The 24,213-nt window shown below is 44.6% G+C and overlaps 1 protein-coding gene across 1 annotated transcript; it reads left to right on the plus strand.

Annotated features, from left to right (window-relative positions):
• Nucleotides 1-14,548: 14,548 nt before the first annotated feature.
• On the plus strand, nucleotides 14,549-16,818 carry LOC109767561 (uncharacterized). Its single transcript, XM_040404438.3, has 2 exons — nucleotides 14,549-14,976; nucleotides 16,325-16,818. Exon 1 carries the CDS (start codon nucleotides 14,753-14,755, stop codon nucleotides 14,957-14,959), a length of 207 nt encoding a protein of 68 aa, XP_040260372.1. The 5' UTR covers nucleotides 14,549-14,752; the 3' UTR covers nucleotides 14,960-14,976; nucleotides 16,325-16,818.
• Nucleotides 16,819-24,213: the final 7,395 nt, after the last annotated feature.

Consider the following 24,213-nt stretch of genomic DNA (forward strand, 5'->3'; position numbering starts at 1 on the left):
ATCGTTTATGGGCCGAAAGTTTTGATGGCCTGTAAATGGGCCCAAATGAAGCCGGACCTTTAACAGGCCGGAAATACACCGGGCCGTAATTCGGCCCAATTACTTAGCGGACTGTTAACGAGCCAGAAGTGACCATGGGCCGCGTTGATGACAAGTTTAGGACAGGACATTGACGGGCCGATTTGACAGAGAATGTTGGGCCTTTAGCTGGGCCGGCCCATTATGGTCTGCAGAATCTTGTGGGCCTTTAGCTGGGCCGGCCCATTGTGGTTCGCAAAATCTTGTGGGCCTTTAGCTGGGCCGGCCCATTATGGTCTGCAAAATCGTGTGGGCCTTTAGCTGGGCCGGCCCATTATGGTCCGCTAAATTTTGTGGGCCTTTAGCTAGGCCGGCCCATTATGGTCCGCTAAATCTTATGGGCCTTCGGTTGGGCCGGCCATTTAAACTTTGTGGGCCACTTTTGGGCCGGTCCATGTGTCAACATATCATAGGCCCATCTCGACCGTTGGATGAGTGACACCTGTGCCAACGCGGAGCTGACGCGTGGATCCGTCAGCCAATGAGAATTTTACACGTGGAAAATCGGCATTGGTCGTGGCTGTTAACGGGTTATCGGATCCAAAATCCGACCCGATAGCTTAATGGCGTTCCGTTACGGTGGATGCCACGTGTCGATCACCCTTGACGAAAGCACTTCTGTGACGCGCGATTTATCATCATGGAAGTGGACACTTCCGTGATGATAATTTTGGCAATGTCATGGAACACTTCTACGACAGCACAGGTATGACTATCTTGATTCTGTCATAAATTTGTCATGGATGTACATGCATGACAGAAAACGCGACTTACTGTGACAAACACGTATCATCACGGAAGTGTATTTTTTTGTAGTGACCAGAGCAGCCATGAGGGTTCCCATGTCATTACAATGACGTTTGAGCCGTCCCAACTTCAACTTCAGGGGTTCAAACCGGCAATTGCCTTCCAATGTTAAAACTGCGGTATCAGCGTTGATGCGGTCCGATGAATGCAAAATTTCCAAAACCCGGCGCACCCAACGGGTTGTTGACTCTCCTTCCTCTTGGACACAGGCAGCTAAGTCCACAATTGACATGGGCTGCTTGCATGTATCCTTGAAATTCAGGATAAGCCGGGCTCTCAACTCGGCCCATGACCTGATAGAATTAGCCGGTAAGCTCTTTAGCCAAGTGCGGGCCGTCCCTTCTAGCATCATGGTGAAGTATTTCGCACATGCCGCATCATCCACATCCAGCATCTCCATGGCCATCTCATAGCTTTCGATCCATGTCTCAGGGGATAAATCGGCGGTGTAATTCGGCACCTTGCGCGGGCCCTTGAAATCCTTGGGCAGGCGTACATTGCGCAACGCTGGGACGAGACACGACACTCCCAAAGAACTAGAAGTAACTCCTGGTTCCACCGATGTGGTTGGACGAACCGGAGTAAGCTGACGGGCTTCATGCTGCACCGCTAACTCGGCCTCTCTGCGTGCCCGAGCCCGGTCCACCACCTCCTGAGCATCACCAGCACCACCCGCCGGGTTATTGCCACGAGGCGGATCACGGTTCCGCCCGTTGCTTGACACTGTCGGTTCATCCATATGTCTGCTGTAACTCTGGCTTGGACGGGGAGTGGAATGAATCCGATTGCGACTATATGAATAAGCCTCCTGTTGAACCAAGGGACACGAGCCCCACGGTGGGCGCCAACTGTCGTGGTTTTGTCACGGCAGATGTCCTTGTGAAAGGACTTAGTCGTGGAGCCATCACTACGGGTAGCTTAAAGGGGTTAAACCGGACAAGGGACACAAGAGTTTTATACTAGTTCGACCCCTTACGATGAAGGTAAAAGCCTACGTCTAGTTGTGATGGAATTGCTGGGGTTTCGATGACCAGGGAGCGAATACGCTTTTCCTGAGTCTCGAGTTGTTGTCTGTTCTCCTTGAACCCAGCCGGGTCGTCCCCTTATATACATGGGTTGACGCCCGTCGGTTTACAGAATCCCGAGGCCAGCTCATAAATGGGTCCGGCTCGGTCTCTGCTCTTTCTATCCTACAACACAAGTTTACATATTAATACCGGTTTATGTCTACAGGCCTTAAACCGGCTTTGGGCCCTGGGCCTTCATAAAACGTCACCGTCTGTCTTCATGGGCTTCAGATATAATGAACTACTTAAGGGGTTAACCCGGCCTCTCCTGGCCGGTTTACACCCAGTGGTAATATCCCCAACAAACAGCATCATAAAGATTTTCACACTCTTTAAACAAAGATTCAATTTCATAAGCACCCATAAAAGCAACGAATTCTTCTATTTGTTCCACATCATAGTAATCATATATACCATTAGCATAAGAAGCCAAGGTTTTATTATCATTAAATTTGCATGAAAAGGGAAGGTGTGGAGCCTTCATCCTAGAGCAACAAGTATAATCATATCTCAAGCATAGTTCCCGAGCATACCAATGCAACATATGAATTTGATCCCATAATAGTTTCCCTTTTTGAGTCAAGCGATAATCCCTAAAGTATTCACGTTGATCCAACGTGTCTCCCATCACATAATTGAATGGGGTTTTCCCAGGATTATTAAAGTAGTGCGTAATATTTTTCACATAACCAGCATCGAGGGTTTTAGGAGGTTCCCCATCTCCATGAGCAGCAAGTACACCTAATTTTTTTGGTATTTCATGTTCCATATCCATAACTAAAGATAGAGAACAACTTAGAACAGCAAATAAAATCTACTTAGTGATAAAGCAAACAAGCACACACGAGAATATTCACCCCACGCTATGACTCCCCGGCAACGGCGCCAGAAAAAGGTCTTGATAACCCACAAGTATAGGGGATCAATTGTAGCCTCTTTCCATAAGTAAGAGTGTCGAACCCAACGAGGAGCTAAAGGTAGAACAAATATTCCCTCAAGTTCTATCGACCACCGATACAACTCTACGCACGCTTGACGTTCGCTTTACTTAGAACAAGTATGAAACTAGAAGTACTTTGTAGGTGTTTTTGGATAAGTTTGCAAGAATATAAAGAGCACGTAAATAAAAAGTAGGGGTTGTTTAGATAAAGACACAACTAAATTAGTTTTAGTAGAGAGCTTTTTGTCACGAGAAAGTTATTTGTCCCTAGGCAATCGATAACTAGACCGGTAATCGTTATTGCAATTTTATTTGAGGGAGAGGCATAAGCTAATATACTTTCTCTACTTGGATCATATGCACTTATGATTGGAACTCTAGCAAGCATCTGCAACTACTAAAGATCATTAAGGTAAAACCCAACCATTGCATTATAAGGCATCAAGTCCTCTTTACTCCCATACGCAAACAACCTACTTACTCGGGTATGTGCTTCTGTCACTCACGCCACCCACCATAAGCAAATCATGAACATATTGCAAACCCTATAGCGGGGATCCCTCACGCTTGCGCGACACGGAGAGCACCATAGGACAGCACCAATAATAAAACATGCAACTCAAACCAATCACGATCATCAATTAACCCATAGGACAAAATGGATCTACTCAAACATCATAGGATAGCCATACATCATTGGGAAATAATATATAGCGTTGAGCACCATGTTTAAGTAGAGATTACAGTGGGTAAAAGAGGGGATACACCGCTGCATAGAGGGGGAAAGAGTTGGTGATGACGGCGGTGAAGTTGTTGGTGTAGATTGCGGTGATGATGATGGCCCCGGCGGCACTCCGGTGCCACCGGAAGCGAGGGGGAGAGAGCCCCCCTCCTTCTTCTTCTTCCTTGACCTTCTCCCTAGGTGGGAGAAGGGTTTCCCCTCTGGTCCTTGGTCTCCATGGCGTGGGAGGGGCGAGAGCCCCTCCAAGATTGGATCTATCTCTCTGTCTCTCTCTGTTTCTGCGTTCTTCTCTTCTTCCCTTTAACCATTTCTTATATATCCGGAGATCCGTAACTCCGATTGGATTTAAACCTTCGCCAAGATTTTTTTCCGAAAATTAGCTTTCTTGCGGCCAAAGAAGAGCAGCAACCGCCTTACGGGGTGCCCACGAGGGTCAAAGGCGCGTGATGTCTACTACGCAACCTTCTTCTTGTAGACGTTGTTGGGCCTCCAAGTGCAGAGGTTTGTTGAACAGTAGAAAATTTCCCTCAAGTGGATGACCTAAGGTTTATCAATCCGTGGGAGGCGTAGGATGAAGATGGTCTCTCTCAAACAACCCTGCAACCAAATAACAAAGAGTCTCTTGTGTCCCCAACACACCCAATACAATGGTAAATTGTATAGGTGCACTAGTTCGGCGAAGAGATGGTGATACAAGTGCAATATGGATGGTAGATATAGGTTTTTGTAATCTGAAAATATAAAAACAGCAAGGTAACTAATGATAAAAGTGAGCGTAAACGGTATTGCAATGCGTTGAAACAAGGCCTAGGGTTCATACTTTCACTAGTGCAAGTTCTCTCAACAATAATAACATAATTGGATCATATAATTATCCCTCAACATGCAACAAAGAGTCACTCCAAAGTTACTAATAGCGGAGAACAAATGAAGAGATTATTGTAGGGTATGAAACCACCTCAAAGTTATCCTTTCTGATCAATCTATTCAAGAGTCCGTAGTAAAATAACACGAAGCTATTCTTTCCGTTCGATCTATCATAGAGTTCGTACTAGAATAACACCTTAAGACACAAATCAACCAAAACCCTAATGTCACCTAGATACTCCAATGTCACCTCAAGTATCCGTGGGTATGATTATACGATATGCATCACACAATCTTAGATTCATCTATTCAACCAACACAAAGAACTTCAAAGAGTGCCTCAAAGTTTCTACCGGAGAGTCAAGACGAAAACGTGTGCCAACCCCTATGCATAGGTTCATGGGCGGAACCCGCAAGTTGATCACCAAAACATACATCAAGTGGATCACGTGATATCCCATTGTCACCACAGATAAGCACGGCAAGACATACATCAAGTGTTCTCAAATCCTTAAAGACTCAATCCGATAAGATAACTTCAAAGGGAAAACTCAATCGATTACAAGAGGGTAGAGGGGGAGAAACATCATAAGATCCAACTAATATAGCAAAGCTCGCGATACATCAAGATCGTACCACCTCGAGAACACGAGAGAGAGAGAGATCAAACACATAGCTACTGGTACATACCCTCAGCCCCGAGGGTGAACTACTTCCTCCTCGTCATGGAGAGCGCCGGGATGATGAAGATGGCCACCGGTGAGGGTTCCCCCCTCTGGCAGGGTGCCGGAACAGGGTCCTGATTGGTTTTTGGTGGCTCTGGAGGCTTGCGGCGGCGGAACTCCCGATCTAGGTTTCTTTCTGGATGTTTGGGTATATATGAGAGGTATTGGCGTCGGGAACAAGTCAGGGGGGTCTCCGGGCTGTCCACGAGGCAGGGGGGCGTGCCCAGGGGGGTGGGCGCGCCCCTACCCTCGTGGGTAGCCCGGGGCCCTTCTGGTCCATCTCCGATGCTTCGTGGGCTTCTTCTGGTCCAAAAATAAGCTCCGTGAAATTTCAGGTCAATTGGACTCCGTTTGATTTTCCTTTCCTGTGATACTCGAAAACAAGGAAAAAACAGAAACTGGCACTGGGCTCTGGGTTAATAGGTTAGTCCCAAAAATCATATAAAACGGCATATAAATGCATATAAAACATCCTAGATGGATACTATAATAGCATGGAACAATAAAAAATTATAGATATGTTGGGGACGTATCGGCGCGCCACCCTGCCTCGTGGCCCCCTCGGGCACCGTCTCGCGTTGATTCTTCTTCCCATATTTCACAAATATTCCAAAAATATTCTCCGTCCATTTTTATCCCGTTTGGACTCCGTTTGATATGGGGTTTCTGCGAAACATAAAACATGCAACAAACAGGAACTGGCACTAGGCACTGGATCAATATGTTAGTCCCAAAAATAATATAAAAAGTTGCCAAAAGTATATGAAAGTTGTAGAATATTGGCATGGAACAATCAAAAATTATAGATACGACGGAGACGTATCAAGCAGCAGCAAAATAAGGAGACCAAGGACTCACCAACGGTGCCGGGTTCACATGGTTGTACGAGGCTTTCCCGAACTGCCAATCATCCCGCAAGTTGGCCTTGGAGATGTCATTGACCCAGCGCGCCACCTGGTCCCCCGCCAGCCGCGTATTCGCCATGCGTTTTGGGTCCTGGAGGCCGGTCATCTGCCCGATAAGGCAGCTGCGCTGCTGCAGCGGTAGCACTCGACGGACGATGAAGGCGGTGATGAGGTCGGTGCCGGTGAGCCTCTCCTGCTCCTTCATCACCGACACCCGCTCGCACAGGTTGAGCACCTCCTGCGACGGGTGCTTGGGGTAGTACCCCCAGTTCCGCTTCGCCCACGGCGCGAATTGATGAACGGCGGCAAGTTGATACGGTCCACGCCAAGGTTGCGGACGTAGAAGAAAGAATTCTGCCACTTCTTGGCAGAATCCTCCAGCAGCATTTCCGGGCAGTCGGCGCCCGACCGCTTGGAGATGACGGCGGCCCCACACTCAGACATCTCCCCGGGCCTTGGCCCCTGCTGCTTCAAGGAGAAGAAGCGGACCTAGAGGTCGATCGAAGGCTCGACACCCAGGTACCCCTCGCAGAGAGTGACGAAGCCCAACAGCTGCACGATGGCGCCGGCGCCAAGATGATGGGGCTGGAGCCCAAAGAACTCTAGGAAGTCGCAGAAGAAATCGCTCGCGGGAAGCCCAAACCCGCGCTTGAAGTGCGGCAGGAAGACCACGCGCTCCGAGCCCTCAGGCCGCGGCTCCCGCTCGTCCTGCAGCAGGCGTGCCTCGACCTCTGTCGCCCCCGGCAGGCGCCTGGTGGCGCGGAGGTAGGCGATGTCGTCCAGGGTGACGGTTGAACCCATCCACGAGCCCGACGGCATCACCATCGACGCAAGCAAGAAGAAAGGAAGAAGATGGCGATGAAGCTCTGCTCGAAGCTGCGGGCGTCGCGGCGCGCGGCGGTCGCAAGAAGCAGAGGAAGAAAGGAGAAGGTAGGGGAGCGCGAGCGAAAGTGATTTCCACCGCCCTCTCCTCGCCCCAATTTATAAGCCGCGGTTTCAAACGTGGGGGAGTGGATCATTTGCGCTCGCCCTTCCCACTTTCCCGCAATAACTGTGCACGTACGTGCGCAATAACTGCCCCGAGAAGGGCAACCAACTTGCGGACGCCGCATTAAATCCGCGTGCGTGGGCCGAGGGCGCGCGGCCGCGGGCCCCAGAGCGTCGCCCTGTCCCATCGCGCGCGTGGCCTGTCAGGCCCCTCCGGCTCCAAGGCGCCACGTGGCGCCCGCGCGAAGCCCAAAAGATTACCTCAAAGATTCGATGGACTCCTCGATTTCCCGCCAGTGCCGGGTGCCGCGATTCGGCTTCCGGAAGCCGGCACACAGTGGGTGTTGCCGGACCCGGTGGCCACTCAATTCGCCTCCTTCAAGGGGGGAAACTGCGAAGGCCCTCCCATCCGAAGACGGCGGACCTTCACAGCTTCGGGGACTACTGTCGGGGGGATGGACCCCGCACAGGCAACGGAACCCAGATCCTTTTCAAAAACATCGAGGCCAACATCGCCCTCAATCCGGCTCGCGCTTGGCCGGGTCGCTCAACCCGGCCAGGTCCTTTGACCCGGCCAAGTTCCTCGACCCGGCCAGACTCCTCAACTCGGCCCCAACAACCGACTCAAGACTTCTCCAACAAGCCAGAGCCGCCCTTGGCGTGTTCTCCAACCCAGCCACGGGTCAGCTCCCGTCCCATCCCAGCCGTACGATGGGACGAGTCTCCACCAACTGATGACCGAAGCCACAGTGCCCCGCCCATGCCTTTGGTCAGCCGGACGAGGCAACAGTGTCCCCCACTTACCCGCTGACCGGGGCAGGCGTGGCAATAGTGCAATCATCATCACCCCTGACGCCAGCAAACGGCGACCTGACGGAGTGCCACTGTAGCCGACTCGACTCAGCCATGCCCTGACGATCGACAAGACGGCGCACAGCGCCCCCGTACCCGGCGGGCCCCGCATACGGAGAACCCGGCGAGCCCTGTCACCCGGCGGGTCCCAGCACCGGGTTCCCGGACACTGACAACCCGGCCCTACGGCCTTGTAACATTACCCTTGTACCCCTGGGGGGTTGACCTATAAAACCCCCCGGGAGCCCTCATGCATACGGGCAAGCAAGCAGGAAACTAGCTCACACACACACCTAGCAAGCAACACCCGAGGAGAGGGAGCAGCCTAAGCCCTGGCCTGACCTCCTTTCTCCATACAGCTCTAGGAGCAACTCTGTACAGTTACATATAACTACACTCGGCAGGACTAGGGGTGTTATCTCTCCGGAGAGCCCCGAACCTGGGTATGTCTTGCGTCCCGCGCTCGCTCATGCCGACCTCGCCTCTGGAGCCCACCAGTGTCCTCGAGCCTCCTCCTATTTTTAGCCATCCCTTGGCATCTGCCGTGCGCCCACCACGACAGTAACCGCTTAGACTCGAGACGAAAAGATCCCCAGGAGTATGCGGACATGACTGAAATGCTCGAGAAGTAAGTTAAATCGATCATTATCACACCATATCGGCAACTTTGTTCATTTCCTAATATCAAGTAATTGTTTTCTTTGTCTGGCAGGGTTTGGAAAAAATTCACCGCAAAAGCTCTGGGACTGCCGGGGAAGCTGCGATTTACACACCCGAACGTAAGTACTACTAGCTAGTTCCGCGCATCCCCTAGTGATTCAAGCGCTAGTTTCATCAATACCATTTAGCATGCTTGCTTATCAATTTGATTGACCTCTATTTCTTGTAAAGTGGTTGTGGCAGGAAGCCGGGAATAATTACTGTGGATACTACGTTTGCGAGTCCATCCGCCACACGACCTGTGAGCGGGGCTACTCTAAAAAACAATATGAAGTGCGTAAGCAATAATATTCACAATTTTATTTTATCACCATCATTTGTGTTGAGTTTCATTCATTCATATATATGTATTGACCCCCTTCTTCTTAGATGTTTCAGATGCGGGATGAACTCCTAGCACAAGATCGCATGCGAGCAATTCAAGAGAAATTGGCGGGATTCTTTCTTGACCACGTGATCAATAAAGACGGAGAATACCATGTGGAACCTGAGTTTATATATAATTAGGGGATTATATTGTAAGAGATCTTATATTGTATATATGTAGCCAGTAGCATCGGATAGATATACAAAAACTTGTTGTTCGACCAATCTCTCGGAGAAGGAGAGGTCGATATCACTTCTCTGTGTATGCATATGTTCATGACGATTTGCTGTACTTAATGGTTTCCTTCATTTGATTACTAGCTAGCGTGTCGAGTCCTCTCTATACGTATAGTACGTAGCGTCGACCAAGCACGGAGATAAGAGAGGACACTTCTCTCTATTAATTAACTAGCTAACACAATATATGAAACACCTAAATTAACCCTACAAAACCCCCCAAAACCCCAAACCCCCCCCCCCTTCAGAAAAAAAACAAAAACCCTAACCCCTGAACTGCTGACGCATGGTAGCTTATTGGTCCCGGTTGAGTAAATTGCTCAAAGCCACCACATTTGTGGCTATGGTACTCCAAAACCACCGCTTTTGCCGAAAACTACAAAAACCACCAACTCCGCGACAAGTGAGTAACAAATCACACTAATTCGAAACTGAGCCGCGTCTAACAGTGGAACTGACGGGTGGGACCCACATGTCAGGCTGATTTGGCATGCCTCCATGGAAAATATGCTGAGGTGGACGATGGCCCCACCAGTCAGCTTCTCATCTATTTTCATCAATTTTTCTTCTTCCACCCCAGTCAACGGCGACTGGAGGCAGCGGCGGTGCAGCCGTAAGTTTGGTCGGCGGTGGGCTGCGAGCTCGAGCTCCACAGCGACGACGGGGCGGCGATGCGCCTCAGGGGAAGGGAGGAGGCGGTGATGGCGCGGGGCGGCGGCCCTGCAAGGAGATCTCGCCGGTGGGCGGGGGCGACAAGCGCTGCAACTGCGGGTGCGGGACGGCGGCGCTGCAAGAGCGGGCACGAGACGGCGGCGCAGAAAGCATTGGCTTGCCAGCGGGCGCGGGGCGCAGGATGGTCGCGCTGCAAGCGCGAGCTTGCCGGCGAGCGGCGGCGGCGGCGACGCTGTAGGCGAGGGCATGGGGCGGCGGCACTGCAAACGCGGGTGCGGGACGGCGGCGCGGCAAGCACTGGCTTGCCGGTGAGCGTGCGAAGGCTGCACTGCAAGCGCGGGGCGAGGCCGGCAGGCGCGAGGCGGGCTTGATCCTCGCGTCTGGATCCAAAAGCTCAGTCGCGGGACGAGGCGGGCACGGGGTGGGGCGGGGCTTACCGGCGAGGCGAGCGCGAGGCAGCCTCACTGCAAGGCGCGAGGCGAAGCTTGCCAGCGGGCGCCCCTCCTTCAGCTCGGCGCCTCGGCCTCTGTCACCGGTGGTGTTGGTCACAAGGAGAGGGAGAGAGGAATTTGAGGAAGGAGCTGTGAGGCAGATAAGTGGGACCCCCATTCACCTCAGCAGGTCAAACTTTGACTAGGAAAAGTCTTCGCCACATCGGCCCAGACAGACGGGTCCCACCTGTCAGTTTTGCTGTTATACACGGTTCAATATCGAATTAGTGCAATTTGTTACTCACTTGCCGCAGAGTTGGTGGTTTTTTGTAGTTTTCGGCAAAAGCGGTGGTTTTGGAGTACCCTAACCACAAATGTGGTGGCTTTGAGCAATTTACTCGTCCCGGTTGGTGCTACCAACCGGGACAAAAGGCCCCCCCGGCCAAGGCAAGCCGCAGCGGCCACGTGGAGCCCCATCTGTCCCGGTTGGTATAAGAACCGGGACTAATGGTGTAGGGCTTTAGTACCGACCCTTTAGTCCCGGTTCCCGAACCGGGACAAATGGCCCTTTTTCTAGTAGTAGGTGTCCCGTCCTTTCTTGCATCTCCCTGTGGAAAATGCTAAGAGAGAGAATGAGCAAGAGCAACTAGGAGAGCGTCTGCGGTGCTTGCAGGTAGCAGAGGCATGGTCAGTGTTCAAGGCCACTGCCGAGGAGACCTTGTAGTTTGCAGTTCAATACGTGCATGGCGCCTATCCACCCTGCAGTTGTGGATATAGGCAGATTTGATTCGCCAGTATTAGTTGCGTCGTCACCGAGATGTGTGTGTTTCATTTGTCATTGGGAATTAGGAAAAAGGGGATGGATGGAGCTAGGCCTTGTGGTGCGATTAGTGTGGCACGAGGCTTCAATTGGTTTAGCACCTGGCACTGTGTCCTGATCTATGTTCTTGTTTAGTTCCTTTCGTAGTTATTGTAGCTGTTTGAACTGGTATGTGTAGCTCGATGTTGGTTTCCCTTATCGAAAATCGGAAGGGGGAGCCCTTCTTTGCTTTAAAAAAAAAGTTGCAATCCTAGCTAGCAAAGCTGGCGGTGGTCTGGGCATGGCACGCTCGGACGACACCATGGCAAGATCGACTGCTGAATGTGGCGCTACTCTGAGCATCCGGTGGCGCCCAATGGCCACAGTGCCGCAGCGCAGCAACATAGGGTAGCACAAGCGGCGGGACGTTGTAAGTGATGCCACGCGCGTTGCCGCGGGAACCTTACAAAAAATTGGTTAAATAGTTGCTACAAAAAGATCTAACACTGAAAGCAAATGTAGTTAAAAAATTTAAAAAGCATATAAAAAGAGAAAAAAAAAGTAAATTACAGATAAGGGAATGTCATTTATAACAAAATGTGAAGGATGAACTCTAATGCAAAATAAGTAATGACTGACATGAATGAATTGATGACGTGGCACACATAGGGGTAATTAAAATATATATAAGTTATGACTTGCATGCATGACTTGCTTATGTAGCATGGTTGCATGGTTAGGAAAATAAGCTGTGAGTTGTAGCTCTTTAGGAATAGAAGATTGGGCTAGCAGTCAACCAACTAGCTAAAAGAAGGACAAGACAGTGAAGAGGGCAGCAAAGGTATATATTTTTCTAATTTTTTATGTTTGCATTGTGGATTTTCCAAAAAAAAAAATTTGTGAATTTTAGTGGACCAAAGACATGAATTGCATATCTTATAAATTAGTAGCATGTCTAGAGTTATGGACTACTTAGTTTTTGCATCATTATTTGCTCGAATTCACCCCACCTAAAAAAAATGTCCTCTGCCACTGGTTGTGATGGTCGTCAAAGTTGTCCTGCTCAGGCACTTATGCAGTGCCCCTGCCACCTTTACACAACGCCGATCATCATCTTCGTCTTCGATTCCAATGAATGTGTGTTTGCACGGCTTGTGGCGCTTCTTAATACCTAGTGATGCATTTTTTTATCAAGCAAACATTTAGGTAACAATGGAGAAGACTTTCTGAAGTGGATGCAAATTCAAGGCGACATGCCATATTAGGCCAGCCTTGAAAATAGCCAGGTAAACAGTGCAAGAGGTTGCTCCTGTTGTGTGGACTAGTAGTGATTTCGTGAAACATATTCGACATATTATATAGTTTTAATTGGCGGAAAGGAAATTGAGTTGGGCTCTGAGGACATGTATCATGGGGCATTCAACCATATACCATCTTTTTTTTACCATCTATATATGATATCTTTATTTAAGAAAAAGATGTGCATTGTCCATGTATGATGCTGAACAAAACTAGCGTTAATCTCAATGAAGTTTTTTGGTAATATTTTCCCTTTGTAACGCAGGGGGCGCTTACCTAGTTACATTTTAAAGAAAAGGGAACCAAAAGTTTTCTTTAGAGAGAAGGAAAACAACAAGTAGTAGTGCGCCTTTTTTAGGGAAACTAGTAACTTTGAATGCAATGGCTACTCCTAGTTGTCATGCAGTGCGACATATTGTCGAGGAATCGCACACGGAGCTACTTGATGGCTGATCGAACTATAGGCAAGCAATAGATGATCCCACAAAGTTTTATTCTGTTCTCAAGGCGATTTTGTTCTAGTTTTCCCCTTTTGTTGGTCTTCTAACGATTTTTATGGTTTTCTCCTTTTTTCTTGTTTCAATTTTAAAATTCTTATTTAAAAAAAACATGTTTAAAACATTTATCAACATTTTAAAGTACGTGAAAATTTTCGTAAATTCAAGAAAATTACTAATTCCTGATCTTTTAAAAAATTCAAGAACATTTTTTAAATTCTTGATTTCGTAAAATCTGGTCATTTTGTTTTTTGAGCTTTTTGGGGGTTCATGATTATTTCTCTTTACATTTTGGGGTGCGCGTTTGGGGTTCCAAGTCGACCTACACGAGCGTCAGGAGGATTTGGGTGCATCTGTACCTCGCACTTGATTTTTTCATGAATATTGTTTTTTGATGGGTTCCTTTTACTTGAGGTGACTAAGAGCCTTACCTAGCGTGTATAAAAAAATGTGTGCGTTAGTTTTGCTTAAAAAATCCTTTCTTTACTTTTGTTTATATTTCGAGACTACTTTATTTTTTTAAATGTTCAGCATATACTAAAACTATTGATGTAATGTGAAAATTTATTCGAACAATTTTAAAAATCATTCAGACCATTCAAAAAAGCGTAAACACGTTGAAAAACATGATCATCTTTTTTTTTGAAATGTTCATGAAAATGAAAAAAAAAATATTCATGTTGTTTATTGAAAATGTCTGTGCCATTCAAATAATTTTTCATGACATCTAATATTTTTTGCATATTTTAAAATGTGTCCCATGATATTTTAAAAATGTTCATGGAATATAAAAAATCGTGCAATTCATAAAAAAAATCAGACACATAATTTTTATTTCGTGCCAGTTAGAAAGATGTTCTAACACTTGACAAATGTTTGCTCGTTTTTAAAAACGTTGCTGACATTTTTGAAAAGTCTTCAAATGTGTATTTATAAATGTTTGCCATGTTCTTAAAAATGTTTGAATTTACAGATGGTAAACATGTATCAAGGTAAATATTAAACGTGTATCTATTGTTTTTCAATATGTATATGAGAAATGTTCAACGCGTATATGAAAAAATAAAAAATAAAAACAAACAGAAAAAAAAATCCGAAAACAATGAACACCGATAGAGGAAACACACAAGAAACAAATAAGCAAAAAAAAACCCACGCGGAAGCTCGTAAAACCGGTTCGTACCTATCCATAGAACCTTCTAAAACCTCCCAAGAAACTAAACCACGGAAACGCGCGTTATTGGACCGGCCAACTAGCAGAAGCGCCAGAGGTGAGAAGAGTATAGCTCTCGCGATAAGCGAGACATAGCTTTCGCGGGAGGACGCTAAAATCCTGCCTCAACAGTGACGCGTGCTGAGTGGCAAAAGTCCTCTTCAGCCCAGCAACAGTGATCCTGCTAATCTGCTCCTCTGTCTCTTCTAATCACATAGTTCCACCAGACTACTACTGTGCGTGTACTCCTGCACTGTGCTTGCATAGACGCGACAGGGTTCGACTAGCTCACACCTAATCCGCTTCCAAAAGCCACGTTTCGACGCCCAAAGGCGCCGATCGTGATGGCGCCCTTTCAATCAATCAGTCCACTGATTGTCTGATTCCCTCGCCACCATGGTAGAGTATTTGTGCTCGGCATCCGATGCCCTGCCTTTCCTCTCGTCTTCCTTATCAACCGGCACAATATCATATTTTCGTACCGTGCGACCCTCTTCCTCAGCTCCCCTGTTCCTCTCACTCTCTCTCTCTCGAAGCTCCGTGGCGCGATGCACGACTGGGCGCCGGCGATCATAGCGACGGCGCTGTTCGCCCTGCTGTGCCCGGGAGGGATCCTCCAGCTGCCCGGCCGGCAGCGGACGGTCGACTTCATGAACCTCAGGACCAGCTGCTTGTCCATCCTCGTCCACGCCGTCATCTACGGGGTGCTGCTCATGCTCTTCGTCGTCATCTTGCAGGCTCATCTCTACGTCTGATCTTACCTTATCTTAATGTGTGTGCTTCATGGTGCTTTTATTCTCTCTCTGCTTTTCTTATGTACGTACTCGAGTATTCGAGTAAGGTTTAGTAAAGCTAGGATGCTCGGAGGATGCATGATTCTGTTTTCTTCGTGCGTGTTGCTGAGCTTCCGCTCTGGTCTCAGTAATAAAGAGCTATGAAACGGTGATTATTTCTCGGACGGATGGTTTTCCTTCGGCCCGTTAAGATGAATTCTCATGGAGTACCGCTGTACAGTAATTCAGATGTCTATTACGGATTTACGGCAGGTTTGTGTTTTTATTTCCTTTTAACTTTTCAACCGATCGTTTGTGTATTCGAGGGAAGTTTTGGGCGTCTGATCACTGTGTCAGACTGTCAGCAATCTGCTACTGAATACAGTTATCATGTTCGGAAACCAGGCAAAGTAGAGGTAACTTGGCAAGACCGCAAACAGACAACCAGGATTTAGTGTATTTTTCGAGAACATCCAGGATTTAGTCTAGTCCACAAACAACAAATGAAAGTACAGTGCGATACTATAACTTAAAAAAAATACAGTTCGATACTATATACTTAAGTGGCTACAAAGGTTTGCATATTCTTATATCTGGAAGGCCACTGACTTTGGCCTTGACGACGGTCACAGGGCAAGATGCATTCGACAAGACGTAGTTCGTCACACTTGCCAGCAGAATCCTGCAGGCAAATGATAACTGTCAAGATGAGGAAAAGATAGCGGAAAGTATAATGGGGTGGTCTGCATGTTTCATGTCCTAATGAGCACAATACCCGTCCACGTTTTCCCTTTTTTGGTTAGGGTGTGTTTGGATTGTCGTTTCCTTTCAAATATACCTCTGTAAAAAATACAGACCTCGGAGGGTCGTTTTGTTTCCGGCCGGAAACTGTTCAGCGGCCAGTAAAATACAACTGTAAATTAAACACACCCGTATTGAAATACACTGATCCCAAGCACGGCCTTAATGGAACGCATGTTGTGATGTAGTAGTACGTTTTAGGCTAGTCATAGTGGGAGTAACTTAGCTAGTAACATAGCGCACTTCGAGAAAATTCTGCTTATGTGACGAGTAATTAATGAGAGCAGATCATGGGGATAAAATTATTTAGAAGAACTATGCTTTGTAATATTGCTCTTAACATAATCCGTTTGCATGTGTGCAATACCAGCAGCATTATCTCTATAGATAACGGTGGGTGATTTCAACGAACCAATCTCACTTGAACTTTGGACAAAGTTCATCGTTCTACGAAGCCATACACATTCACGTGATGCTTCGAACAAAGGAATTATCTCAGAATGATTGGTGGGAGTTGACACTAAGGTTTGGTTTGTTGACTTTCAGGAGAAGGCCGTACCACCATGTAAGAAGACAAAACCAGTCTGCGATCTAACATCATGGGGATCTGACAAGTGTCCATCATTGCAATACCCCACCATGGTTCTCTCTTGATTTTTCTGATAGAATAAACCAAGATCTTTGGTGCCTTGAAGATATATATAAATATTCTTCACACCAACCCAATGACTTTTCATTGATGAGTATCTAGCAAGTAAATCAACTGCAAATGCTATATCAGGTCTAGTGTAGTGTGCTAGATACATTAGCGCACCAATGGCACTGAGATATGGAAACTCTGGCCCAATATCTCTTCATAACCCTTAGGCCTAGATGGGTCCTTATCTCTATCAAGGAACCTGACGACCATATGTGTTTTTGACGGGTATGCTTTATCCATATTGAATTTTTCCAGTATCTTTTGGATGTAAGCAGACTCATGAACAAGTATTCCTAAAGAAAAAAATTCAAGTTGCAAACCAAGACAAAATTTGGCTTTACCCAAATCTTTCATCTCGAATTTCGTCTTCAAAAGATTACTTGCCTCATGTATTTCTCGTGTAGTCCCAATGATGTTCAAGTCGTCAAAATACACGAAAATTATACAAAATCCATCAATGGATTTCTTGATGAACACACATGGGCAATCATTGTTATTCGAGTATCCCTTCGTCAGAAGGAACTCACTTAGTCGATTATACCATATTCTACTTGACTGTCTCAAGCCGTATAACGACTTTTGTAGCTTTACCCAATACATGTTGCAATTAGCTTTCAGATCCGGAATCTTCAATCCCTCGGAAACTTTTATGTAGATATCCTCCTTGAGTGACCCACATAAATATGATGTCACCACATCCATCAATTGGATATACAAATTCATTTGCACTACCAGTCATATCAAGTATCGGTGCGTGATTCCACTCATCACAGGAGAATATGCTTCATTATAATCGATGCCAGGTCTTTGTGTAAACCCTTGTGCTACAAACCGTTTGAACCTCCAGGACCGTATAGAGCATGTATTTTCATGTCCAAGGGCCGCATTGGAGTACTTTGCAACTATCAGGACCAAGTTGGACCTTGCCATCGACTACGAGGACGATAGATGCAATTATCTCCTAACCGGAGGACGCGATCACGATCTGGACACTCGTCTCTTTTTTTCATGCTATTGCGCTGGGCCGGTAATCTGCTCTTGTTTTACGGTTGAGCTGCACCCGCGTATACCTAAGCAATTCTATTTTCTTTTTTGAGGCCGGGAGGAGGGCGATCTCTATTTGGCGCATAGGTCACCCGCTAGCGACATCGCGCGTACCCCCTCGTGGCTCAATAAGAGCGTACACCATTTCGCGAGTTTCTAGAACCTTCCCTGAACCGGTTTTTTTTGTTTTACTTTGGGTTTCTATTTCTTTATATTTTTCTTTTTTATTTTCTTTTTTACTTTTTTTTATTTTTTTATTTTTCTGTATTACGAACAACTTTTAAGTTTGTGATCATTTTTCGAAATCATGAACATTTTTCCGAATTTTGATAATATTTTATGAAATTTGTGATTATTTCTCAAATTCGTGAACATTTTTAGATAATTCTGCGAATAGTTTTTAAATTCTTCAACATTTATTACAGATTTGCGAACATTTTCATAAAGTATGAACATTTTCTAAATTCACGACTTTTTCATAAATTCTTGAATAATTTTAAAAATTATGATCATTTTTTAAACTTGGAATATTTTCTGAATCAGTGAACATTTTTCTAAACTGTGAACAATTGTTGAAATTAACGAACATGTTTTTTTTTGATGAACATTATTTGAATTTCATATGAATTTTTAGAATTCATGGACATTTTTGAAATCAGTCAACATTTTTCTAATAAATGACCTTTTTCTACTTCACAATATTTAATTGATTTTTTGAACATTCTTTAGAAGTTCATGAACATTTTTTGAATTTATGAACATTTTATTCGAATATATGAACACTTTTTTCATATTAATAAACATTTTCTGATTTCCCAAACATTTTTCTGAATATGAGATCATTTTTCAAAATCAAGATTATTTTCTAACCCACGAAGCATTTTGTTATTTCTAAAAATAAAAAATACTTATATATATCAATTTTTATAAAATGTCGAAATTATTTGAAAGAAGAAGCTAAAACAGAAAAATAAGGCAGAAAAAAGAAATAAAAACGTGGGAGTCCAGCCCCTCTCCAAATAAGAGCTTTCCTATAGGCCTAGAGGAGAACATACAGGAAAGCCCCTATTTGCCGCCTGTGTGCAGGCTTAGCCGAAGCCAGGTATGAAATCACAGGCCGCTCTGCCCGCGAGCGATTTAATCATTTTTTATTGGTTTTCACCCAAAAATATGGCTATCATTTTTCAGGATTACAATTAAATAATCAATAACAGTATATTTTTAGGAAATCCATAATGTATTTTATGAATCGTTCAGTGCATATTAAGAAAAAGTTTATCGTGTATTAAAAAATGTTACGTCTGTATTAAGAAATGTTGATCGTATTATTTAGGAAATTCAGTTGTATTTCAAAAAGTTCACCGATACTAAAAATAATTAGTATGAATTTTCAAAGTTTTGATGAAATATAAAAAAAAAGACACCATATATTGCAAAAATTATATAATAATTTGTGAAAAAAAGAAAAAAAACAGAAAAACAGATGAACTTCTACAGGTGGCAAATAGGATTGGGTCAACAATAGGATGCCCGTTGCGTCCAAAAAGATCCGCCACAGCTGCACGCCCCTTCTTGGCCAGCCCACTGCAGCCGCTGCGAATGCATGAAACGACGAACTACAGGGAGACGGTTAATAGTAGAGAAACGGTACTGTAGCAACCCGGTTTACTATACCGAACTTCTTTATTTTTTATCACGCATTTTCTTAATAAGGAATATTTATTGAAAACACGAAAAATTATAGAATTTTCTGATATTTTTTTGGAAACATGAACATTTGTTCAAATTCCGAACGATTTCAGAAACATTAACATTCGCTGAAAATTCCTTTTTTTTGGAAACTGAACTTCTTTGAATTTGTGTATGGCAACATTTTTTAAGTTGTCAATTTTTTTAGAAATTGTAACATTTCTTAATTCTCAATATTTTCCAAATTTGTGAAATGTATTTGAAATGTGAACACTTTATTAAATTATAAATAATTTTGTTGGAACACATACCTGTTTGAAAATTTGTGATATTTTTGAAACATGAACATTGTTTCAAATTAGCAAGCATTGAAATGAGAATTTTTATTCAAATCTAAAAAATTTGTTAAAAATTGCAAGAAAAAACCTAATTATTAAATAAATACAGTTAAGTTTTTTTTGTAAAATACTGAGGAACATTTTCAGAAAGTTTTCAATCAAAAAATAAGTAGGAAAAAAGGGAATTGTTAGAAGAAAACAATAAAAAAAACCAGGTTCAGGAATCTTCTAGAAGGTTCTGAAAACCACCAGAAAGCTTCCCAAAACCCGGTAAATGTTTTGTATCTTCAAATGGGCCGGCCCAACACAGTACGATCTGTCGCTAGCATTGAGCGAAACAACGACAATCTGCCGTAGAATGCGGCAAATAGTATTTCGCAACTTCACCGCTAAGCAGAACCTGAGTCGTCCTATGTGACACTTAGTATCGGGCGTGCACATGTGCGACACTAGGCCAGCCCTGTCGGGTCTCACACAAAGTGACAGAGCCTAGCAGACCTTCTTTCCTAGCCATTTTTAGGTTTTTTAAATGACATTTTACTTTTCAGAAAAAACATGATAATTTTATCAAAATGATCAAATTATCTTTTTTTAAAATTAAAGAACATTTTTATTAATCACATAAACATTTGGGATGGATTTTTGGAACTTGGGTCTAGGCTCACCTGATTAGTCAGTTTTTGAAAAATATTTAAAATATAAAAAACGTGATGTTTTTTAAAACAAACATTCTCTAGTGCATTACTCATGTTTGATCTTTCAGGACAAAATGACTGCTATGGTATTGCAGGCAAAAAAAATTGCAATACAGATTGTGTGAATAGTAAGCTTAGTATAGCATCGGTTTTGTTTTTATTTGTTCAAAATACCACGAAGTCAGTTTGCTGCGAAACTTTACACATGAGTAATACACTAAACAATGCTTTCTCCAAAAGAGATTCACCTTTTTAACCATTTTTTATTCGGGTTCGCCTAGACCCAGGTTCCATTGTATATTTTCCATAAACATTTATTAAAAATGAGTTGGACTATTTGAAATTATATGGGCATTTTAAGAAAACCGAATAATATTTAAACACTTTCAAATTTACACGAGACACTTTCATGAAACTTTGTGAATTCTTTATTGAAACTGTATGATTTTCTAAAGAAATAATAGGTAGATTTCTAAACAAATACCTGATTTATCAATGAGTTAATATCATATTGAAACTTGTTCACTCTGTATTTTGAACAAATGTTCATTGTTTATTTGGCGGCGAGGGGTGTGGGGGTGGGGATTGTATGCACTCAAGAAAATATATTTGTACTAAAATATAAAATAAAAGCAAAAAAATAGAATATACAAATAAAAGTAAATTCCATGCAAAAAACGAAAGAACAAAACAGATACCTTAATAATCTCGTCTAATCCGTGAAAAACAAAAAAGAAATAAAAAAGATAAAAACCATCAAAAGGACACAGCTAAAAGCCCGCAAACGCACCTAGCCCGGGAGATGCGCGCATGGGCTTGTATACCCTTATTATTTCATGCAATGAGTGTGAGATAGGATTTTCCGAGGGCTCACGAGCAGCATAAAGTTGGTAAGTTTTCTTCGGCTCACGTAAGCTCAAGGTGGATGATGTTATCGGTTTTTTTTAAATGCGAGGAGTGATTATCAGTTCCATTTTGACTAAAATACAATTGGGAGCTAATACTACAAAAATACTTACATTTATCGCGCGTACCCTTTCGTCTCACATGAGGCACAAAAGAGGCGACTAGGCTTCCCTGCCTCCCATCGGCGGCGCCGCCGGTCTACTTCGTCTCCATTGGCCTTAGGGTTACGGAGACGCAGTGGACCTCAGCCCTTGCTAGCAGGAAGGCTCCTGCTTCGTTTATGTTCGTGTGTTTTCAGGTTGGATCCTTTCGATCTACGTTATTCTTCATCAGCGACGGTTGCTGTTCTGGTGCGCTGGTCCTATGGGGCCTTAGCACGACGACTTCCCGACTGTCTACTACAACAAGTTGTGCCCGACTCCGGCGAGGGAGGGGTGATGACGGCGGCGCGCCTTCGGCTCGCTTCAGTGATTGTAGTCGTTGCTAGGTGGTTTACGGATCTGGATGTAATTTTTTATTATTTCTAGTGTTCGTTGTACTGCCATGATAGAAGATGAATAGATTGAAAGTTTTCTCGCAAAAAAAAGGCTCCTGCTTCGTTTTCAAGTATTTTTTTTAGTTTGGTTAGGGTTTTTGTTTTATTTAGGAAGACAAGATGGCGACGAGGGTTCACTAAAGATGGAATAAGATTCTATTTGGCTAGTCTTCATTCTGACAGTGCGTCTAGCGTCGATGGTCATTGGAGGGCGTGTAGAGAAGTGTCTCCGACAGACCATGCGCAAACCTTCTACTTGTGGTTGTAGTGATAGTTAGAGATAACACGCTAAATTTGCCTACAAGAAAAGCGTCGTGTGTGGTAGGAGAGACGGACGAGCCGCGAGCCGTCGCATCATGCGTCTCCGTCTCCGTCGAGGTACGACGGTCGCTCACCGGTTCAACTTGGCCATCATCGTGCGTGTGGGTTTCAACGGCCGACCATCAACGTCGCGGCATTTGGATCCGGCAAGCTGCTCCGGCTGAAGATAGTTAATGCTTGACGCGCACCGCCGGTCTCCGGCGTCGCTGTCGGCGAAAAACCGGTGGCCAATCATCCGAGCTCGTCCTCGCCGGGTGCAGTAGTAGTCACCGGTGAGGTTAGCTTGCCGGATGGGTAAGCTCTCGCACCCACCGCGGTTAAGCTTGTTGGGTCGACTACGCAACGCGCCGTGCCTTCTCGAAACGCGTGACGTGATGTATGCCTGGAGATGGCCATGAAATTTGAACGACCGAACGCGACCAATGATTTGTTGTACGGTGAGCCATCTTGGATCAGTTACCATGTCGCGATCTCTCCTGCTGATTCTTGGTGAGCTGCGTGGCTGATCGTGGGACGAGTCGGCGTTGGTGGTGGTGTCCGTATGGTGCTGGACTGGACAGGACAACGTGTTTTCGTAACCAAATTGTGGAGTGTGTGATGCGCACGACGGGCGTGCGGTCTCTGCAGGTGCAACAGCTCTGAGGGTGCTGGTCTCCCAACCTTCCGGTGTTTCTGTCGTATAGTGCAGCTTAACTTATTGTCATTGCACGAGTGGAGGTTTATTAGAGTAGATTAAGACTTGAGCCGCACTTCAGCTTCACGTTTGTTGACGAGGAATTCGTTTCTTTCTCAACGGCTGTGTTCTGCATGCGTGCAGAGAACATGGGAGCCATTGGGTGCGTATTTGGTGCAAGTAAGCCGAGGTAGTTTTCTCAAGAATAGCAACTGCGATTGTGCTAACAAAATCAACTGCAATTGAATTCTGCCGGCAGGTAAACTTTACCATATGATAAAGGAAATGGCTAACGAGCCTACAACGGGCTATTCCATATGATTTGTCATCTCATCTTCATCGTCACTAGATTGTTGATGACACGCGTTGCCTCGATCGTCTATAAAAACTACACAAATGTTTGTGAAAATCTAGATGGTGCAAACATGAGAAAAAAATAAATCACAATGCCTTAGTATGAACTGGACATATCTGATCAACAAATTAGCCTCGTCAAAACAAGTAGTATGTGACTGCATAAATTGACATGTACATATTCGGGAAGGAACAAAGATGATTAATATTTAGAATTAAGTTAGCAAACGTGTCTAGAAATGGCATGTCACGACTAACTTGTGTATCCTGCTCAATGAAAAACCACTCGGGGGTTTGGCGCTTGTTTGCGGCTGGTTGGAGGCTTAGACCAACATGATTACGTGACAAATATAGATGAAACCACTCACATAAAACGATCAATTATTGGTTTGAGTATGCAGAACTGGTCAGAAATTCCAACGGTTTCACCAAAAATAGAAATTCGGTTCATCTAAAGAGTGAATGCATATACATATGTGTTATTGGTAGCCTATATGATTTAGAAACAAAGTTACAAATGATTGTATCTTCATAAGCATAGCAGCCCATTAATCGAAGTAGGCATAAGTACGAGGCTATGACTCCCCAGGTCCAAAAGCTTCTCTATTGATCAAGGGCATCAAGTATATATACTTCACCTACTTAAGGCTAGTTTTATGTTACTTTGTGCAATAGATAATCACCTTTTTTTGTCTACGAGGTTTGAAGCTTGCACATCTTCCTTAAGGGCCTCTTTCATTTGCAGAATTTTTGAAACCTAGGAATAGGAAAAGTAAAGGATTTGAGTGGCTTGTCTACTTGAATCCTATAGGATTAGCATAGAGTGTTTGATGCCACGGGAAAAAAACAAGGAATTGTCAAAGGGGGTTGAAGTGGATGCTTGATTTCCAATGAAATGTAGTACACTTGTATCCATAGGGAGGGGGGAATCATATAGGATTCAATTGTGTGAATTAAACGACCAACATAGGGGGAAAATCCTACGTATTCTAACCCTCCCAAAAGCCTATGAAATTCCTTTGAATCAAAGGAGCACTAAATGTTTCCACTAATGGGTTTAACTCAGTATGTGTTGTTCTAGATACACACATATCTTCTCTCTAATCTACTACCATATCAGATTTTTAGACTCTTTGTGTGTAATATATTTACTGAAACATTTGATTTGACATTAATTATA

This window comes from Aegilops tauschii, chromosome 3 (assembly GCF_002575655.3).
Source record: "Aegilops tauschii subsp. strangulata cultivar AL8/78 chromosome 3, Aet v6.0, whole genome shotgun sequence".
NCBI classification, from domain to species: Eukaryota; Viridiplantae; Streptophyta; class Magnoliopsida; order Poales; family Poaceae; genus Aegilops; species Aegilops tauschii.